Source organism: Magallana gigas, chromosome 8 (genome assembly GCF_963853765.1).
Source record: "Magallana gigas chromosome 8, xbMagGiga1.1, whole genome shotgun sequence".
Lineage (NCBI taxonomy): Eukaryota > Metazoa > Mollusca > Bivalvia > Ostreida > Ostreidae > Magallana > Magallana gigas.
In genome coordinates, this window is record NC_088860.1 from 33624801 (window position 1) to 33641620 (window position 16820).

General features: G+C 36.3%; 2 protein-coding genes across 2 annotated transcripts; one reads left to right on the top strand and one right to left on the bottom strand.

Moving 5' to 3' along the window:
• The first annotated feature begins 45 nt into the window (after positions 1-45).
• LOC105336728 (E3 ubiquitin-protein ligase TRIM56) lies at positions 46-2442 on the top strand. The gene has a single exon (XM_011441163.3). The coding sequence runs from the start codon at positions 46-48 to the stop codon at positions 2440-2442; it is 2397 nt and encodes a 798-aa protein (XP_011439465.3).
• Positions 2443-2570: 128 nt separating this feature from the next.
• Positions 2571-12081, bottom strand: LOC105336377 (signal recognition particle subunit SRP72). The gene is made up of 20 exons (XM_011440678.4): positions 11925-12081; positions 11130-11247; positions 10652-10772; positions 10314-10379; positions 10040-10117; positions 9767-9878; positions 9330-9405; positions 8510-8590; positions 8329-8386; positions 7803-7934; positions 7238-7366; positions 6147-6284; positions 5755-5850; positions 5294-5397; positions 5018-5095; positions 4621-4752; positions 4138-4184; positions 3400-3507; positions 3256-3298; positions 2571-2965 (listed from the first exon to the last, which is right to left on the bottom strand). Exons 1-20 carry the CDS (start codon positions 12034-12036, stop codon positions 2794-2796), a joined length of 2001 nt encoding a protein of 666 aa, XP_011438980.3. The 5' UTR covers positions 12037-12081; the 3' UTR covers positions 2571-2793.
• Between the last annotated feature and the right edge of the window lie 4739 nt (positions 12082-16820).

Here is a 16820-nt window from a genome sequence, read left to right on the forward strand (position 1 = left end):
TCCGAGTTCCTGGTATAGCAGGCACAGCTTCAATGGGCATGAAACATGTCGGATGTGGTGAAGGCACGAGGAAAAGCAGACGCACCTGCTGAAAGTTTCCCGGATGAAGAGGAGCAGCAAGATTTGTATGGTGGAAGTGAAATCAAATACGAAGAACAAGAGTCTTACCCATCCAATGAAAGCAAAAAGTTGGGAAATGGAAAAATTTACAACGCTAGCATAGAGACGTTGAAAACCGGCGAAAAGGTTGGTTCTGAATTGTCTTTGATGGTAAGCGAAAACTTGCATGGAAATGAAAATAGTGAAACGAATGTCAACGAAGTCAAGAAAACTGACCGTGTACGCCAAGAGAAAGATACTATGAAAATGAAATTCGCCACCGAAAGAAGCAATCGGGCTAAAGAGGAAACTGGTAAGCATGAAAATAACCATTTGTCGCCTCCTATGAAGTATCGCCAGTATTTGCCAGAAAGCGGGGAGGACGTGTATAGATACGAAGGGGATTTAACTGTCTGTCCAATCTGCAAGCACGAGTTGTTTATGCCAAAACATCTGCCTTGCTTGCATACATTTTGCAAAAGTTGCATTGGAGATTATTTCCAGAAACTTAAGGGGAAATTTAACTCCTTTCGAATCCACTGTCCCGTGTGTAAAGAATATCAACCTGGCAAAAGAGCAACCGTTTCTGCCAATACTGTCGCCCACTTACTGCCAACCAATCACTTTCTTCTAAATAAAATCGCCAGGAAAAATATGAAAACTTGCATTCCTTGCTCGCGAGCAGGGAAAATATCGCCATCCGAATCTTGGTGCCTTTACTGCCGAGAGTCTCTGTGTAGTGAGCACGTGTCATACCATAACAACCTGACTTCTCCCGACATTCACCGCGTTCTGAATATTAAGGAGGTCGCTAATGACGTCGATATCGCGTACATGCCGGCGTTCTGCGAGGTCCATGCTTTCAAAAAGCTTAAGTTCTATTGCGATGACCACGGTGTCGCGGCTTGCGATGCCTGCCGGAAGTTGTATCATCGCGAGTGTCCCGGATTAGTTACGTCTGAATCCGAAGCAGACGATATCCGACACGGCGACTTCTTGCAAGAGATGGCGGAGAAATTGCAGAATTTGGAAAAGACGGCGGTGGATATGCTCGACAAACTAAGCGAAAACCTCTCCGATCTGTCGAAGTATCGCAAGGATGACGAACGCTCAATTTCAGATATGAGGCAAAATTTAACCAACCACCTGAACTCGCTAGAAAACAAACTATTCAATGAACTATCTTTGAAACAAAAGGAAAAGGAGTTTGAAATTCAAACAGAAATCGGAATATTTGAGAAGAAACGAGAAACGCTTTTGTTTTACAAACGTCTTCTAGAGCTCTTGCTGAGCGAGGGACTAAGTGTGCAGTTATTTGTTGAACTGCCCAGCATAAGCCTACAATCTAACATTCTGGCGGAGAAAATGCATCACAGGGCTGCTATCATGCAGAACAGCTCAATTCACGTGGGATTCAATGACGTTATTGTAAAGTTAGATTCAATGGGGAGTATAGTAGAAATGCATTCTAGAATTAAGCCGGATATCCCTTTCGCTCGGAGTTCTGGTAGTTGGAGGAAACTCGAACTCCAGTCTCCCCAAACAACATTCAGATCGGAAGTCTTGCATCGGAAACTAAAGCAAGGATTTCTCGTCATACGCTTTCAGAGCAGTACCATCACTGGTGCCACAACGATAGAAGGCCGCCTCGTTCTGGCGGATTACATCGGCCGTGAGATCCGCGCCTACTATGACAATGGAAACCATGACGACTCCCTAAATATACAGGACTTACAGGGAAATCCCTGGGACTTAGTGGAAGTTCCCACGGAAAGTGTCGGTTACACGCTCATAATTTCATTTCCGAAGCAACGAAAGTTACTTCTACTCCAATGGGACGATGCCGTTGTCGTTCAAAAGTTTCACTCTACCAAACAAGAATGCTACGGAGTCACTAATATTGGAAAATACGTTCTTGTCGCCTGCTTGAAACATCTGGAACTTTGGAAAGTGGATGAAGACCTAACGATGAAGAGGAAATCAATTCTACCAGTGAAAGGCCTTAGAGTCGAAAACATACACCCAACTGAACCAAATCGTATTCTGTACACCGACTCAACGGATGACGGCTCGTTTTATTGCATTACTAAGGAAGGGGCGGTTGTGTTCCAGTATGATCACCCACAGTTGTCTTTCCCTCGCGGCATTGCCACCGACAGGGAAGGTAATATCTATGTTGCAGGGTACAAGTCTAACAACATCCATGAACTGTCCCCCGAGGGTGAGCTACAGCGGCTGATAGTGCCTCAGATACATCTGTTCCAGCGCCCACGGGTGCTTATTGAGAACGGTGGATCCATTTATGTTATATATGGCAAACACAAAGTTTTAGAATTGTCATAGATAACACTTTATCAGAATGATCAAATTTTTATTCATAACATCATAACATGATTTTTCAAATTAATTATTTTGTACGGAATCAATATTCTGTTTAGAATTAAATTCTTCAATGCAATTAAATATATGTATACTCTATCTCCAATTATTTCTTAATAACAACAACAAATTCTTGCACCAAGATCAATACAAATACAGACAACATTTAGCCCAATTTTGAAAACGATGAAAAATTTAAATTTCACACACAGAGAGATGTTGAGTTATAAACTTGTGAACATTAATTCTTTAATTTTTGATTCCTTATTGCTTTTCTCTTCTGTCACAATTTTCTTTCTTTTGTCTCTCTTTCTATCACCATTTTCCTCCTTTGCCCCCCTTCTTTTTCCGTTTCTGGGCCTGGGCGGGCTTCTGTTGCCTGGGCCCCTGGGCGGCAGGGGCAGGGGAAGGGGCCGAGGGGCTAGGGGAGGAAGCGGTGCCTGGGCGGGGGGAATTAGGATCACTGCCCGGAGTCTTACTGGCATCTCTGTCAATAAAACAAACAAATTGGTTATCTTTATTAACTCTAAGTTTATGAGCATTATTATTTCTGACATCTGTACAAATTAAAATAATCAAATATACCACTGTAATTACTGCATCAAATTAACAAGTTTAAAATTAATTCTTTTGAATACAAATATAAAGAATATTTGACAAAAATATAAAAAAAAAAGAAGTTATCAGTAATAACTCACAAATTCACAATTATATGATCAATATTGTGTTGAGGTACAAACATTCATAAACCTTGTTAAAAGTAGAGAATGTACTTACAAACTATCAGTCAACCCACTTGTAGCTCCTTGAGGACCTTTACCTGTAAATAAAATGGTAATAGTAGGCATTAATTAAGTTAAACAATTAGATTATAACAAATTCCTATAGGCTATTGGTTTCAATCCGTCTGAATAACCTTACCAATGTCCTTGCGTTTATCCCTCCTCTTTCCTCTATAATATGACCTCTCTTTACGTGGCAGCCATCTTTCTGGATCAAGCTCAGCATCAGTGTTCTTTGGCATCTTGCCTGTAAAACACCAACATGTGATAATGCATAAAGTACAGTAACTGTCGATTCATATTTTACACAAGTTTCTGATTCCTGTTTTGTATACTGGTATATTGGTGAGAATATAAAATTGCTAACACCTTAATTTTTTAACTTCATTTATAGCTCTAAGCTCACAGAAAAATAATGACGAAATCTTAAAATCTGTGAGGATAGGTTCTCATGTTTTTATGAAAATATCTATTATCACTGTTTAATTAGGAATTTACTGTAGAAAAAAACCCCCATACAGTCGCACCTGTTTTAAGCGGCCACTTGTGGTACAATGACAAACTGGCCGCTTAAGACAGGTGGCCTCATATTCCAGGTTTCAAATTAATGAAGAAAAACGAGTATATTCATTTTGGCTCTATTGCACAGATTTATTACATGTAATAACATCTGTAAAAACTAAACGTGTGGGATTGAAACTGGCCGCTCATGGCGGGTGGCCGCTGATTAAAGGTGGCCGTAACAGCAGGTGTGACTGTTTTTTAAAGTCATTTATTCTAATCATTTTCTTCTAAAAAGTTATTTTCTATGGCTGTTTGGCTGACATAAGCTCCTCAAACAGGTAAACAGATCTATTAAAGCTTCAACATTTCTTACCCTTCTTCTTCTTTTTCTTCTTCTTTTGCACGACCATATCACCAGCCCTACAAAGACAGAAAACCAGATAAAGCATGGAGTAAACACACTCACATATTCACCAGGATTTACTCTATCAGGGTTATTTTTTGCCTCATGTTATTTTGGCCAATTTAAGGTTGTACATCAAAATACATCACTAAATCTAAATTTGACCTAACATAGTTAGGGTTAAAGAGAAGTAGCTTGCAGTTTTCAACCAGATCCGTTTTAAATATTCGCCCCACTGTCAATGAAGGCAAATATAAAATGGAGGCAAAGATTTCTTTGTATACAATCCCTTAATATAATTTTAGATTAGTGACATAATTCAATTTTGGCCTTTCACTATGTTAACAGTAATATCAATTAAAGAGAAACAACTCAAAAGTAAAGCAAGTAACCATGCTGTACAGCACATTCTTATTCAAAGTAACCCATACTGATATAAGTGTTGTGACTTACGGTCCAGGGGATGGAGCGGCGTCCGTCTTCTTCTTCATGTACTTGGGCCCCAGGGTACTGAAGGAGGTCTCCAGCTGATCTACATCAATGTCCTGGGCAATCTCCTCCACCGAGGGCAGGTCCTTACTGGCTCTGATGGCAGGTTAAGGAAATCACCAAAAAAAACCCACTGTGCATGCTTAATGAGTCTCTATTAAACTAACACTGTAGAGTTTTTCTCAAGAAGTGTAGAAAAAAACATCGAATGAAAAGTTAACTTAGATACATGTGTACATTGTAAAATAAATACTTGTCAGCTGAAACAGTGTTTGCGTTATATAAACTTATATCTTTAGGAAATCAATTCCGAGTACAATAGATATATATATAGGTACTTGTACATAGAATACAAGGATACAGTTTAGCTTTTTCTGGGTCAAATTGGGAGTAAGCAGAGATCAGCTGGGCCAATATTCTGGGATCATCCGGCTTTTTCCTGTCAAAATAAAATCCCATTGGTAGTTTATTTTTGCCTAAACTTCAATTGAACCTTAAATTATGTTCTCACTCATTAATAAACCTTGGATTGATTTGAATAATTTTAAGAGAAAACAGTCTACAAGTCGCTTAAAGTAAAGCATATTGTATCGTAAATATACATTATATAGCAGAAAGGAAAAAAAAGAATTATTACTTCCTAAGTTCTTCCAACATTTTGGCTGCTTGCTGAGGACTTCCATTCTTCAACTGGAAATCGGCATTAGCTCTCATCAGCATGGGTAGAGATGGGGACTTTGGCTACAGTAGTGAGGAAAACATGACAATGAAGACATCAAGCACAAATGATAATATTTTTGTTTCACAATAGAATCACTTAAGAAAATATTTGTGTATAAGTAGGAAAATAGCTCATCTATTAATTCCTAAGCATTCCTTTCCAGGAAACTACCTTTAATATACATAGCTCTTTATGAAAGTCTGAATATCTCAAAGCCATTAATTTCATGCACGGCTTATACACTCGAAATGATTTACATAATTCAAAATGTAAGTTACATGTTAATGATAGTGATAGTACATGTACTGATTTATACCACTTCATAAACCTGAATCATTTAACAAACAGAAAAAAATTTCCCCTTTGGCTAATCCTACCTGGTTCTTGTTGTACCAGCTGACGGTCTGAACCAGGACCTCTGATGCCGCTTCCTTGTCCTCTTGATTCAGATAGAGTGCCACCAGGGCAGACACCTACAGATACAAAACTTACATTTATATTCTAAATAAAAAACGCCCACTGTGAACGATAGTGCTGAACTTTTCTCTATTTTGTAAAATTATTATAATTTGTGGGTACCCTGGGCTTAACCAACCAACTAAATTTCCCAATTAATTAGGAAACATGGCAATCTCTAAAAGGTAAAATCAGATCCCTGAAATAACATCTCTATGCACTATTAAAAACTGAAAATCCACTAAAATTTGCCCCAAACAAATTTCCAATGTATTCCCAGTAAGATAAAAACTTGGCTCTAGCTTTGACTTACCACTCCTGGCTTGTACCGGAGATCCCCCAGGGCCTTGAGTGACTCGCAGGCCTCGTACACGTGACCCTGGGTCAGGTACAGCTGGGCCATCACCAGTTTGGTGGTCAGGGCCTTGTCAGGGTGGGTGGCTGCATAATCCTGTTGAAATATAGAAAAAGATAAGAATCTCATCTGTGTTGCTGATTCATAAAGTAAATGTAATGCCAAGCCATGATCAGCTTAATTAGGGAAATCTAAAATGTGTTATTCCCAATATTGTCTTGTATTTTTTTAAATGGCATACTAGAATTTATATAATTCGATCACAACAAATTCACACTGCATGTAGGTGTAAAAACAATGTACATGTATTACAAGAATAGAATTCCTGGGTCCCCCGACGGTCAAGCAGTATACTAGTATCGACCAATGCTGATTTAGGAACTTGACCAAAGTATTAGTGGTATAAACATTTGGTATAAATTTATTGAAAATCAGTCAAAATTTGTAGGCATGAGAGCGCTTACAAGGTCAATTTTTGGATAAATGGAGTCATTATTGTGGTCAAAGTCCCATATCTCCAACAAAAAGTATCGACCAATGCTGATTTTCGAACTTGACCAAAGTATTAGTGGTATAAACATTTGGTATAAATTTATTGAAAATCCGTCAAAATTTGTAAGCATGAGAGCGCTTACAAGGTCATTTTTTGGATAAAACAGAGTCATTATAGTGGTCAAAGTCCAATAACTCCAACAAAAAGCATCGACCAATGCTGATTTTCGAACTTGACCAAGGTAATAGTGGTATAAACATTTCGTATAAATTTAATGAAAATCCGTCAAAATTTGTAGGCATGAGAGCGCTTACAAAAAAGTGTGACGGACATACACACGGACGGACATGTCCCCACTCCACGTTGCGGCGGGGGACAATAAACAATACATGTATAAATTCTTTTTGCAAAGAAACCAAATGTTAGTATATAAGGATATTCATTTCAACAAAACTTTTAAGTTTTGAAAAACATAAGAATAAAACCAATACATCCAAAATATTAAAGATTTTTGGGAAAAGTTATAAAACTGAGATAAAAGTAGAAGAACACCTACATTGAGAAGTTTTTGGGCCTGTTCAGCTTTCTTCTCCTTCACAAACTGGGCGGCCTCTATCAGAACAGGGGCAGCCATGTCTGGGTACTGCTTCTTCAGCTGGGCAGCCAGATTATGACACTGCTCGCCCTACAGGTAAACAAAACACTCCATTTAACGGTCTTATATTTTTTTTTTTCAAGGTACATTGTAATTTGGGTTTTTAAAATGGTGGGGTTATAATCATTTCTCACCTGATATTAATCTGAAGATGTTTTTATGCTTTTTTTGCAGATATCAATGTATTAATTTTTAATGATCTCAACATAAGGGACCCTAATCTTTTTTTTTTAAAATTTAATGGAAAGATGCATCCATACATTCACAAATGTAATGTAAATGTATGGATGCACTAATGGACCCCATTGCCAAATTTATGTATTTTTAGGTGGAGAAGGCATGGATTGCTATATGTAATTTACCTGGTTCATATACAGGTGAAGCAGACACTGATTGATATATGTAATTTACCTGGTTTGTATACAGGTGAAGCAGACACTGATTGATACACGTATATGTAATTTACCTGGTTTGTATACAGGTGAAGCAGGCACTGATTGACATTGATGGAACACTTCTGTCGGGACGTCAGTTTCTGTTTCAGGTTATCACCTGTGGCCAGCTTCATCTTCTTCTTAGAGTCAAATACACTCTGGTCCTGTTAACAAAGCAATAAATCCAATGCAATACTTGAACGAAAATAATATATTCTCTTAAAGTCAAGTATCAGAGTTTTATTTAATTACCAGTACATGGAATTAAAATTTAGAGTAAAAATTCTATAACTTATCTTGAATAATACTGCATTTACTTAAAAGGTAAGTATTACTTGGTTTTATTTTAATTTGATTCTTTAAAATTTATGTTGTATGATAATGAACTTTAGTTTTTTATGAAAAGAAAGTATCATGTACTTAATTTTTATTTCACTTAATTCCAAATGTTCAAAAAGATTCCTAAAACTGTACCTTTAATAATTATAATTCTTCAAAGTGTCAAGTATCAATTGGCTTGATTATAAATGATAATCTTTAGCCTGTGTGTAACTTTACCTTATTCAGTGTGACAATGTTGTTGGAAGCTACTGCCAGCAGTCCTACATCATCAGGTCTGTAATAGTTAGTCATGATACAATAAACAGCAATGCAATATAAAACTCTTATCATTTCTAACTGTTTTTTTAAAATGCAAAGAATTTGTGAAATAATGAATATTTCCTTTATTGGCTTTTACCTGTTTTTCAGAACCTGGTTGTATATCTGAAGAGCTTCTTCATTTTTACCCAGCTTTTGCAGAACAAATGCCAACTGAACCCTGAAAATAAACGATACCTAAAATTAGGCACACTGAAAAAAAGATCTTGCTTAATTTACCTAAGGGGAAAAATTCTAAAACAAAACCCTGATGGGAGAGAAAATCCCAAAACTTATATGATACCACATCATTGTATATTTAAATAAAATTTATGACTGATATTATTTCAACTACCTGTTCTTACTATGAATAAGCGAATTCAATTTAATTCTATAAATCACAACTAAAATCAAAGCAATGCCACATTCAACAATGTAGACTGCTAATTATATCTGTCAGATGAGGGAAATGTGAGGACAAAGTCAAGGCTGCAGAAAGTTTGTAAAGCATAACCCCAAACCCAATATATCCAATGAGCAGCAAAAACAAGTAGCTCTCTTTTACTTTCTTTTAACTTAAGAACTCACTCAGGGGCCATAAAACTAGGACAAGCTCACATTCCATCTTTTTCTCACTTTTACAAAAGGAATTGATGTATATTGCAGATATTGGGTTCAAAATTTAGCAAGTCTCTATACACACTGACAGTGTATGATACATGAACCACAGGGGTGGTTTCAAAAGTTGAGGCAAAATTATATGCAGCCCTGATAAAATGAATTGAGATGATGTAGGTAAATATAAGTATTGATGTTAACTAAGCTAGCCTCTGTGGCTTCACGGTAAGAGGAGGATGTATAGTGAGGCTGCGGCCTAACTCTTGATGGCCAAATATAATAAAGTCCATTGGTAAATGTACCTGATGATTCCCAGTTCCTCCTCGATCTCTTCCTCCGTCACATCAGGATCATCCTCAAAACTTTCCTTGCAGTAAGCTGTCAATACATGAAAATAGTGTCATAATCATTATATATATGTACTGCAGCTTTACATACATTACATGGAGGGGGCTCATAATTCACATATTGTAAAACACTAGTTTGAAGTAACTAATTTTTGGGATCAAAATGAAGATTATGTGGTAAAAAAAAAATTACAAGTGACCAGATACTTTTGATGACTAGTTTGGAGTGAGAAATAGTCGCAACAATAAGGCTCTTGCAAACCTCACTAAAGTATTTCGCAAGTGAATAAAACTTGGTTTACATTATATTTGCCAAATCTCTTCATTACATAGAAGGGGCCCACAAAGCGCATTTATGTACGGCATCTTTACAAATCAAACAAGAGGCGTACCTTCTGCCTTCTTAAGCTTCTGCTCCGCCCCTTTGTAGTCCTCTCGGCCAATCAGGTAACAGGCCATGTTATAACACAGCTCATACGAGTTCTCCTCTAGTCCAGGGTTGTCCTTTGAAACAAAAAATGTATAATGAAAATTTAGAAACTGATCTTTTAAATTGTCATGTATTTACTCTTAGTCTTAGGTACAAAATCTGTTGGCAAAAGATTGTTGACAAGACATGACACTAACATATCTTATTCTGCCTCAAACCCTCCATATATACTTACAATGTTTTTCCTCTCCCATAGCTGCAGTGAAGCAATGACGGCCGAAAGGTTGGTCTGTCTCTCCTCCTCATAATCATCCTTTACAAAAAAGATTTAAAAAAGTAAATGAATTCTGAACATATATATTCTAATCAATAGGATTCTTTTCCGCTTAAATAGATCATAGCACACAAGAGCAATGCTAAGATCTATTCTCTATTATCTACAAGATAATTGATATCAATGGAAACCATTACAGATTGCAAAACCAGAATGTACATGTAAAAAGTCCCACCTCTGAATTTTTGATGACATCCCTGTATAAATCATAACACTCTTGGTACTCTTCCAGGCGATACAGCTAAAAAAAAAGACAGTAGTGTTATAGCATCTTTAACCTCTATTGGTCTTTTATTTTTAATAAACCAGGTAATTCTAAAATCACTTAACCATATACAAATTGAAGATAAAGTTCAAAAATAAATTTAATTTTAAGTTCTCCATGAAACAGCATTGTGACAATGGTTTTTTGGGGGGTAGTCATTTAGATATCTGACAGTTATTCACAATGTATATCATTGTCATGCTCAATGACAATAAAAAAATGGAAAGTTAAATGAAGATTCTACGAACCACTTGAGACAGCAACTCTTTGGTACGGGTGTCAGGTTGGGGTATCTTTCTCAGGGTGCTGAGGGCCTCCTGGGTCCTGTTCAACCGGTATTCACAATAGGCCTTCTCAAAAGCTACAGAACTTTCAAAAACACAAAAAGAATTCAACATAAACACAAGGGTTATTATTTTATTAAAAATCAGTAATATTGGAAAAAACACCACTTAGATGTACAATTATATTCTGCATTTCAATGTGTTCTAAAAGTCTTTCTTTCAATCTTTGTCTTGACAATAAAAGTTTTGACAAGGAATTATAAAGAATACATGTAAAATATGCATGCATAGACTTAAGTTAGTTAAAAAAAACAGATGCATCAGGTTCAGTACCAGTAAATATACCCGTAATTGTCCTTGGTCTAAATTTATTACTGTATACTGTAATGATACATCTTTATGACAATCTAATTAACTCCTTAGTAAACTTAAGATAAAATACCTTATCAAGTCTTTATTTTTGTTGATCTGGGTCAGAGCATCTTCAAATTTGTCTAGTTTGATCAAGCAAACGACCTTGCACTGAAAACCAGTTTCATTCTTTGGAAACTCATGCACAACTGAAAAAAAAATTTAAATGTTTTTCAATAAAAATTCTTTGAACATTTCCATTAAAATGTATCTTAATTTCATGCATTATCAACTCTTTATAGCTCTAAAGTCATCCATCCAAATTTTTTTCAGACCAGAAGCTACAGAACTGCAGCTAAATTATTGTTATTCACACAGTAAATTGAAGAAATATAAATACATGTAGTTACTTAAATAACTGTTACGATGATTATTTTACTGCAACAAGAAACCTGTGATGTTGAAGATTCCTCTATATTTTATGTCCATATTCAATCCCCGTTATTTGTATCAAATTGCAAGACTATAAAATCGCGAGGGCCAAAGTTTTGTTGTAATTTCAAACAGTTAACAACTGTCAAAAAAATAAATGATACATCAAATCCCATGAGAAATGCTTCTCAAAACTACAAGCAGATATTCATTACAAGTTTGCATCAAATTTGGGAATTTAAAATAATCCAGCCTTATAAAGTAATCTCCTGCCAATCTATAGTACTGGCCTAAGTCTAATTTAACAAGCGGACGTGATACTAAGGTAACAACTACACGTAGACGTACTTTAGTACTATATCGATGGATAAAAAACCCCAACATATGCCAAGAGAAAATTCGCGTCAAATATCAAACCGGTCCGCAAATTCAATTATTCTTCAACAAAACCTACTTCTGTTGGCTACTTTTAATGCCTTTGCAAATTCCTGATTCTGTGCAAACTTGTTTAACTCTGCAAATCTGGAAGATAAAGCTGGGGCATCTTTTTCCGAGTTCTGAGCCATGTTGCTACACCGGAAGTAGTTGGCGATTATGATTTAGACAAGTTGTTCTAAGAATACATGACTGTCACGGGCACTCTTACTATCAAAAATAAAAAAAAATTCTGTGCCATAATCTTATGATTTTAATATAGTAAATAGACAAATATACAAAATACAGTTTAAATATAAAAACAGACGTCCCTGATATGATATAAAATTGATTTACAGTACTATAGTATATCATTTCATTACTTTTATCTGGACAAATATAAGCCCCAGGCCTGCTTATATATATTAAGAAAAATGTCTTTTGCAAATTAAATTTTACAGTTGAACTAAATCGCGTAACAACGATTATGACCATGGCGATATCATGTTACAAATACATGTACGTGTACAATGTAATTTAGTTCCTATATATGTTCATCTAAAATGGGTAAAAGATAAACTGATAAACTGAGTGGATAGATTAATTAGTGGCGGAGGATCTCAGATACGCTGATGGTATGTGTCACAGCGGGTGCGTTCAGAGTATTTCCAGTGGTACCAATACCAGTTTGCCAATGGTAACAATTTGTGCCATTGGTGCCATTGGACCCATATATACTCTGAACGAGTTTTGGGGTACAGATAGTGGGAAATTTACCAATGTTAACAATGGTACCTTTGGTGTACCATTGTTAACACTGGCTGATTATTTAGCGGAAAATGTCAAACCAAGATGCAATATTTTTGCCTCGTTGATCATTTTGCACCAAAAGGATACATTCAACATTATAATTTGTGTACAATATAGATTTTTTTTTTTTTTTTTTTACAGTTTTTCATCTCCCGCAAAACGTGTGTATATCTTTGGAAAAACATGGCTAGAGCGAGTCATAACTATGCGATTAATATATATAATAAAGACACCCGATGATTTTGATACCGTTTGTCCAGGGACACATTTGAAAGTCAATGCTATGGTTAATACCGACAACAATCTAAATGGCCCCACCCCTAATGTTGAAAAGGAACTATTGGTGTTTTGTGGAAACTACGTTTGAGAACTTTTCGATGTATGGCTGAACGGTTTTGGAACATCTTCAAAAAAAGTTTTTTATAGAGTATTTTCTCCTCCTTAAAAAATATTAAGGCCAAATAAATAGCCTTCATCACAATTAAGCAAATAATTGGAGAAAACTTTCAATTTCAAAATGTTTTGGTGCTTTAGATGGCAGTCATATTCCAACCAATGTCCCCCAAACGCCTGCAACATGCCTACATATACAGAAAGATTTTTTTTTTAGTTGTATATTTGGAATGTTACAATGCTTAAAGGAATTGTTCAGCTACAACAAGGTTTAAGGTTGAAAAGCTGTGAAATTAATCTGTTGCCTTCAGTGCATACAAAATATCCGCCATTTTTGTGACGTCATTAAAAAAGTTACCATCGCTAACAGAGCTCTAGATTGTCTGCAGAAATGTCTACCTATGGTAAATTTTATCGGCAAACATTGGTACCGTTGGTATACCAATGGTAAAAAAAATTGCCAGTGGTAACTTTTGTCTGCCAACGGCAGTACTCTGAACGCACCCTGCATGTGTATAGCGTGTCTGAAGTTGTCCACTGATGGTTAGTTCCTAATTGTTGCTGGTATGTTATTCCATCGGCAATGATAGTTGCTGGCCAATGTCAGTTTTGTTCCAATTAAATTCAAAACTCCACCTAAAATTTGTCACATAATTTTTAATTTTTGTAATTCATCATTAATATTTGGAGACAACAGATTGGGAGATTCGAGACGACAGGATTCTAGAAAACATATAAAATTTTCTTTTTACAACAAACGTACAATATGCTACTAAATCTATATTTACTGGTAAGAAGTTGGTTCATGTAAACGTCACTCCATGGAAAACGAACTCCATTAATTGTCGACGTATAATGGCTGTCTTTACATTCCACATTCTTACTGATCGTATGGTTTTCTTATACTACAGTAATTATAATTGTTAAAATTAACTTTTTAAACAATGTCAAGTGCTAAACACAGTGTACTGAGTTATACTTTTATAGCATAATTAATATACTGCATTTTTTCAATTATGCTTTACACACGTGTGCTTAGAGAAAATTCGGACGACTCATACCATTTCCGTATAAAATCGCTTCGTATGGTCTTTAGAACAATAAGATATTTAAACTAAGACCAATTCTGACTAAATCTTTATTTCCTGTGTATTTATTTGCTTCCTGTGTATACCGATTAGCATCATTCACGACCACAGGTAGACTGCAATCCCCGGAGGCTTTCACACCTCTAATAATTAAGCCCCGCCCTCACCCGAGATTTACCACCCGGTAAAAATATTCGGCCTTTAAATCACACAAAGATTCATGAAGAGCGCAATTACGATAACATTATGAGATAATTGTGTAGTGAATTTCAAGTGGTTTTTTTTATTCGCGTTCATAGCGTCTTCTTTTGCATAAGACCCCCCCCCCCCCTTAGATTTTACTAATTAACTTTGCCATATATCAAAGATTTGCTCTCTCTCTCTCTCTCTCTCTCTCTCTCTCTCTCTCTCTCTCTCTCTCTCTCTCTCATGTCATTTGTTAAATTAAACTAAAATTCAATACATTTTCGGAAATCTTCATATCTTGCATTGCTTATACTCAGTGCATGGTTTAAATTAAGCGCTGCATGACAATTAAACTGTTTTAGAACTGTTATCAAAAAGTAAGTAGACTAATCCTCAGAAATATTGAGAAAAAAACTCATTCCCAAAATCATGAAAATCCTAATCTCCGTGGGGGGGGGGGGGGGGGGGGGGGGGAGGAGGGAGTATACCTATAGTTCCACAAATTATTTTTTTACCTACCCAAAATTTTTTTCCCCCCAAATCATTAAAATCCTAATCCGAGGGTGGGGGGTGGGGGGGGGCGCTAGTATGCCTATGACTCCAACTTCTGAATCTTTCAAGGTAAAATTAGGATCAATTACATTTCCGGCGCGAAAAAGTGGGGGGGGGGGGGTGGGGGCGGCTGAACCCTCTATATATGATGCTATGTGCCTAATGGTTAGGTCTAGCTTTGCAAAAAAAAATGTGCCCCCCCCCCCCCCCCGCTTCCGACGCCTATGCAGTGCTGTGAAATGTTGTTGCGGTCTAAGTTCTAGAGGACGCTGACCAAAAGGAAAAAACCAATTAAAAATTACACCCACCCCAGCTTATTAAAAATTACACCCCACCCCAGCTTAGGTAATGAAAAAGAGAGATATAGCAAACTACATGAAGTATAACTTTTTGATAACATGGCATACATGAACTAAGCATTTTTAAATCAATTTACTTAATTAATTAATGCCACGGTTGAAAAATTATCAAAGATATATATAGCCCCCCTCCCAAAGTCCCCATGCGCGGATCTAGAGGGGGGTCGGGGGGGTCCCGACCCCCCCTGGAAAATGAACATTTATTAAATTTACATAGTAAAATTATCGCGAAAATATGCCTCGGACCCCCCCTGGCAAACACAATTATCCTTCGGACCCCCCCTGGAAAAATTTTCTGGATCCGCGCATGGTCCCAATCATTAAGTTAATTGTTTAACAATAAATAAAAACAAAACACCCCACTAAACCAATTATTCAAATAGCGATTGATTTTGTTCTTCTTTTTTTCCTAATCAAATGGATATAGGCCATATGTATCTCGTGCGTAAAATTATATAGAGTTCATAAACTAAGACTTCATTCATGATTACCCCTTGGGGTAACGGGTGGTTTCGCTCCGATCACTTGTTCGCGCTGAGAGGTTTCGCGCCGAGTGGTTTCGCCCCTTTTCAATATATTATATAAATATTATTAACGATCAAGGATTACCTGTATTTATCGATCTAAGCAAACCCCAAATAATTGCTAACGTTGTGTTTTATGGAATAATTCAAAATTATCGTGATTTCACTTAATCGAGCTGTCTTAATTAATGCCTTTTATATACATTTGTGTAGTGAAGGCATTTTTAGCCAATTTTCCTTGAGCCATTATACATTGTATATCCGTTATTTCACTTAGTTATGTAAAATTTTAACATTTCTTACATTGCTTTCTTAATGCTTTTATGAACATTTGTCATGTCATTGTCATGGGAGTGAAATCATTTTTTGCCAATTTTCCGTGATTTCACTTAATGTTAACATTTACGAGTGTATATACATAATTTAGATAATCATAGTTTTAACATACTGAGTAGGCACAAGAACAAACCAAATGTTATATTGTAGTACGCACCAAAAATATATTCAATGAACAAAGTCACAATTTCAATTCACAGCTATAGTCTGTCCCAAGTTATTGCTTCCATCACTTTTTGAATAGTATTTCAGAATACTAGTTCCAAAAAAAAACGCGCTTACGAATTCTTGAGATACTCATCATTTAGTTCTCCAAATTAGATCGCAATCAAAGCTATTTATTTAACGGTTTTATTGATGATGGATTAATTGCCGACTAATTAAACTGCTCAGGCGATGTTCGTGCATGTGTATAAAATTATTGTCTAATTAAACTAAATTACTTTCTAAAACATTTAATTTACCACTTATGTATAGATAGAAATAATTTAAAAATACATATTTAAAAACAAAAGCAACAAGCAGTGTGTATTGTAGTGTTTATTAATACAATCCGGGCGAATCCACTCGGGGCGATCATGTATTCGGAGCGAAACCACTCAGCGCGAACAAGCGATCGGAGCGAAACCACCCGGATTCCCCCTTGGTTACCTCTCGACAAGCTCATGCGGGTTGAAATCTTTTTGCG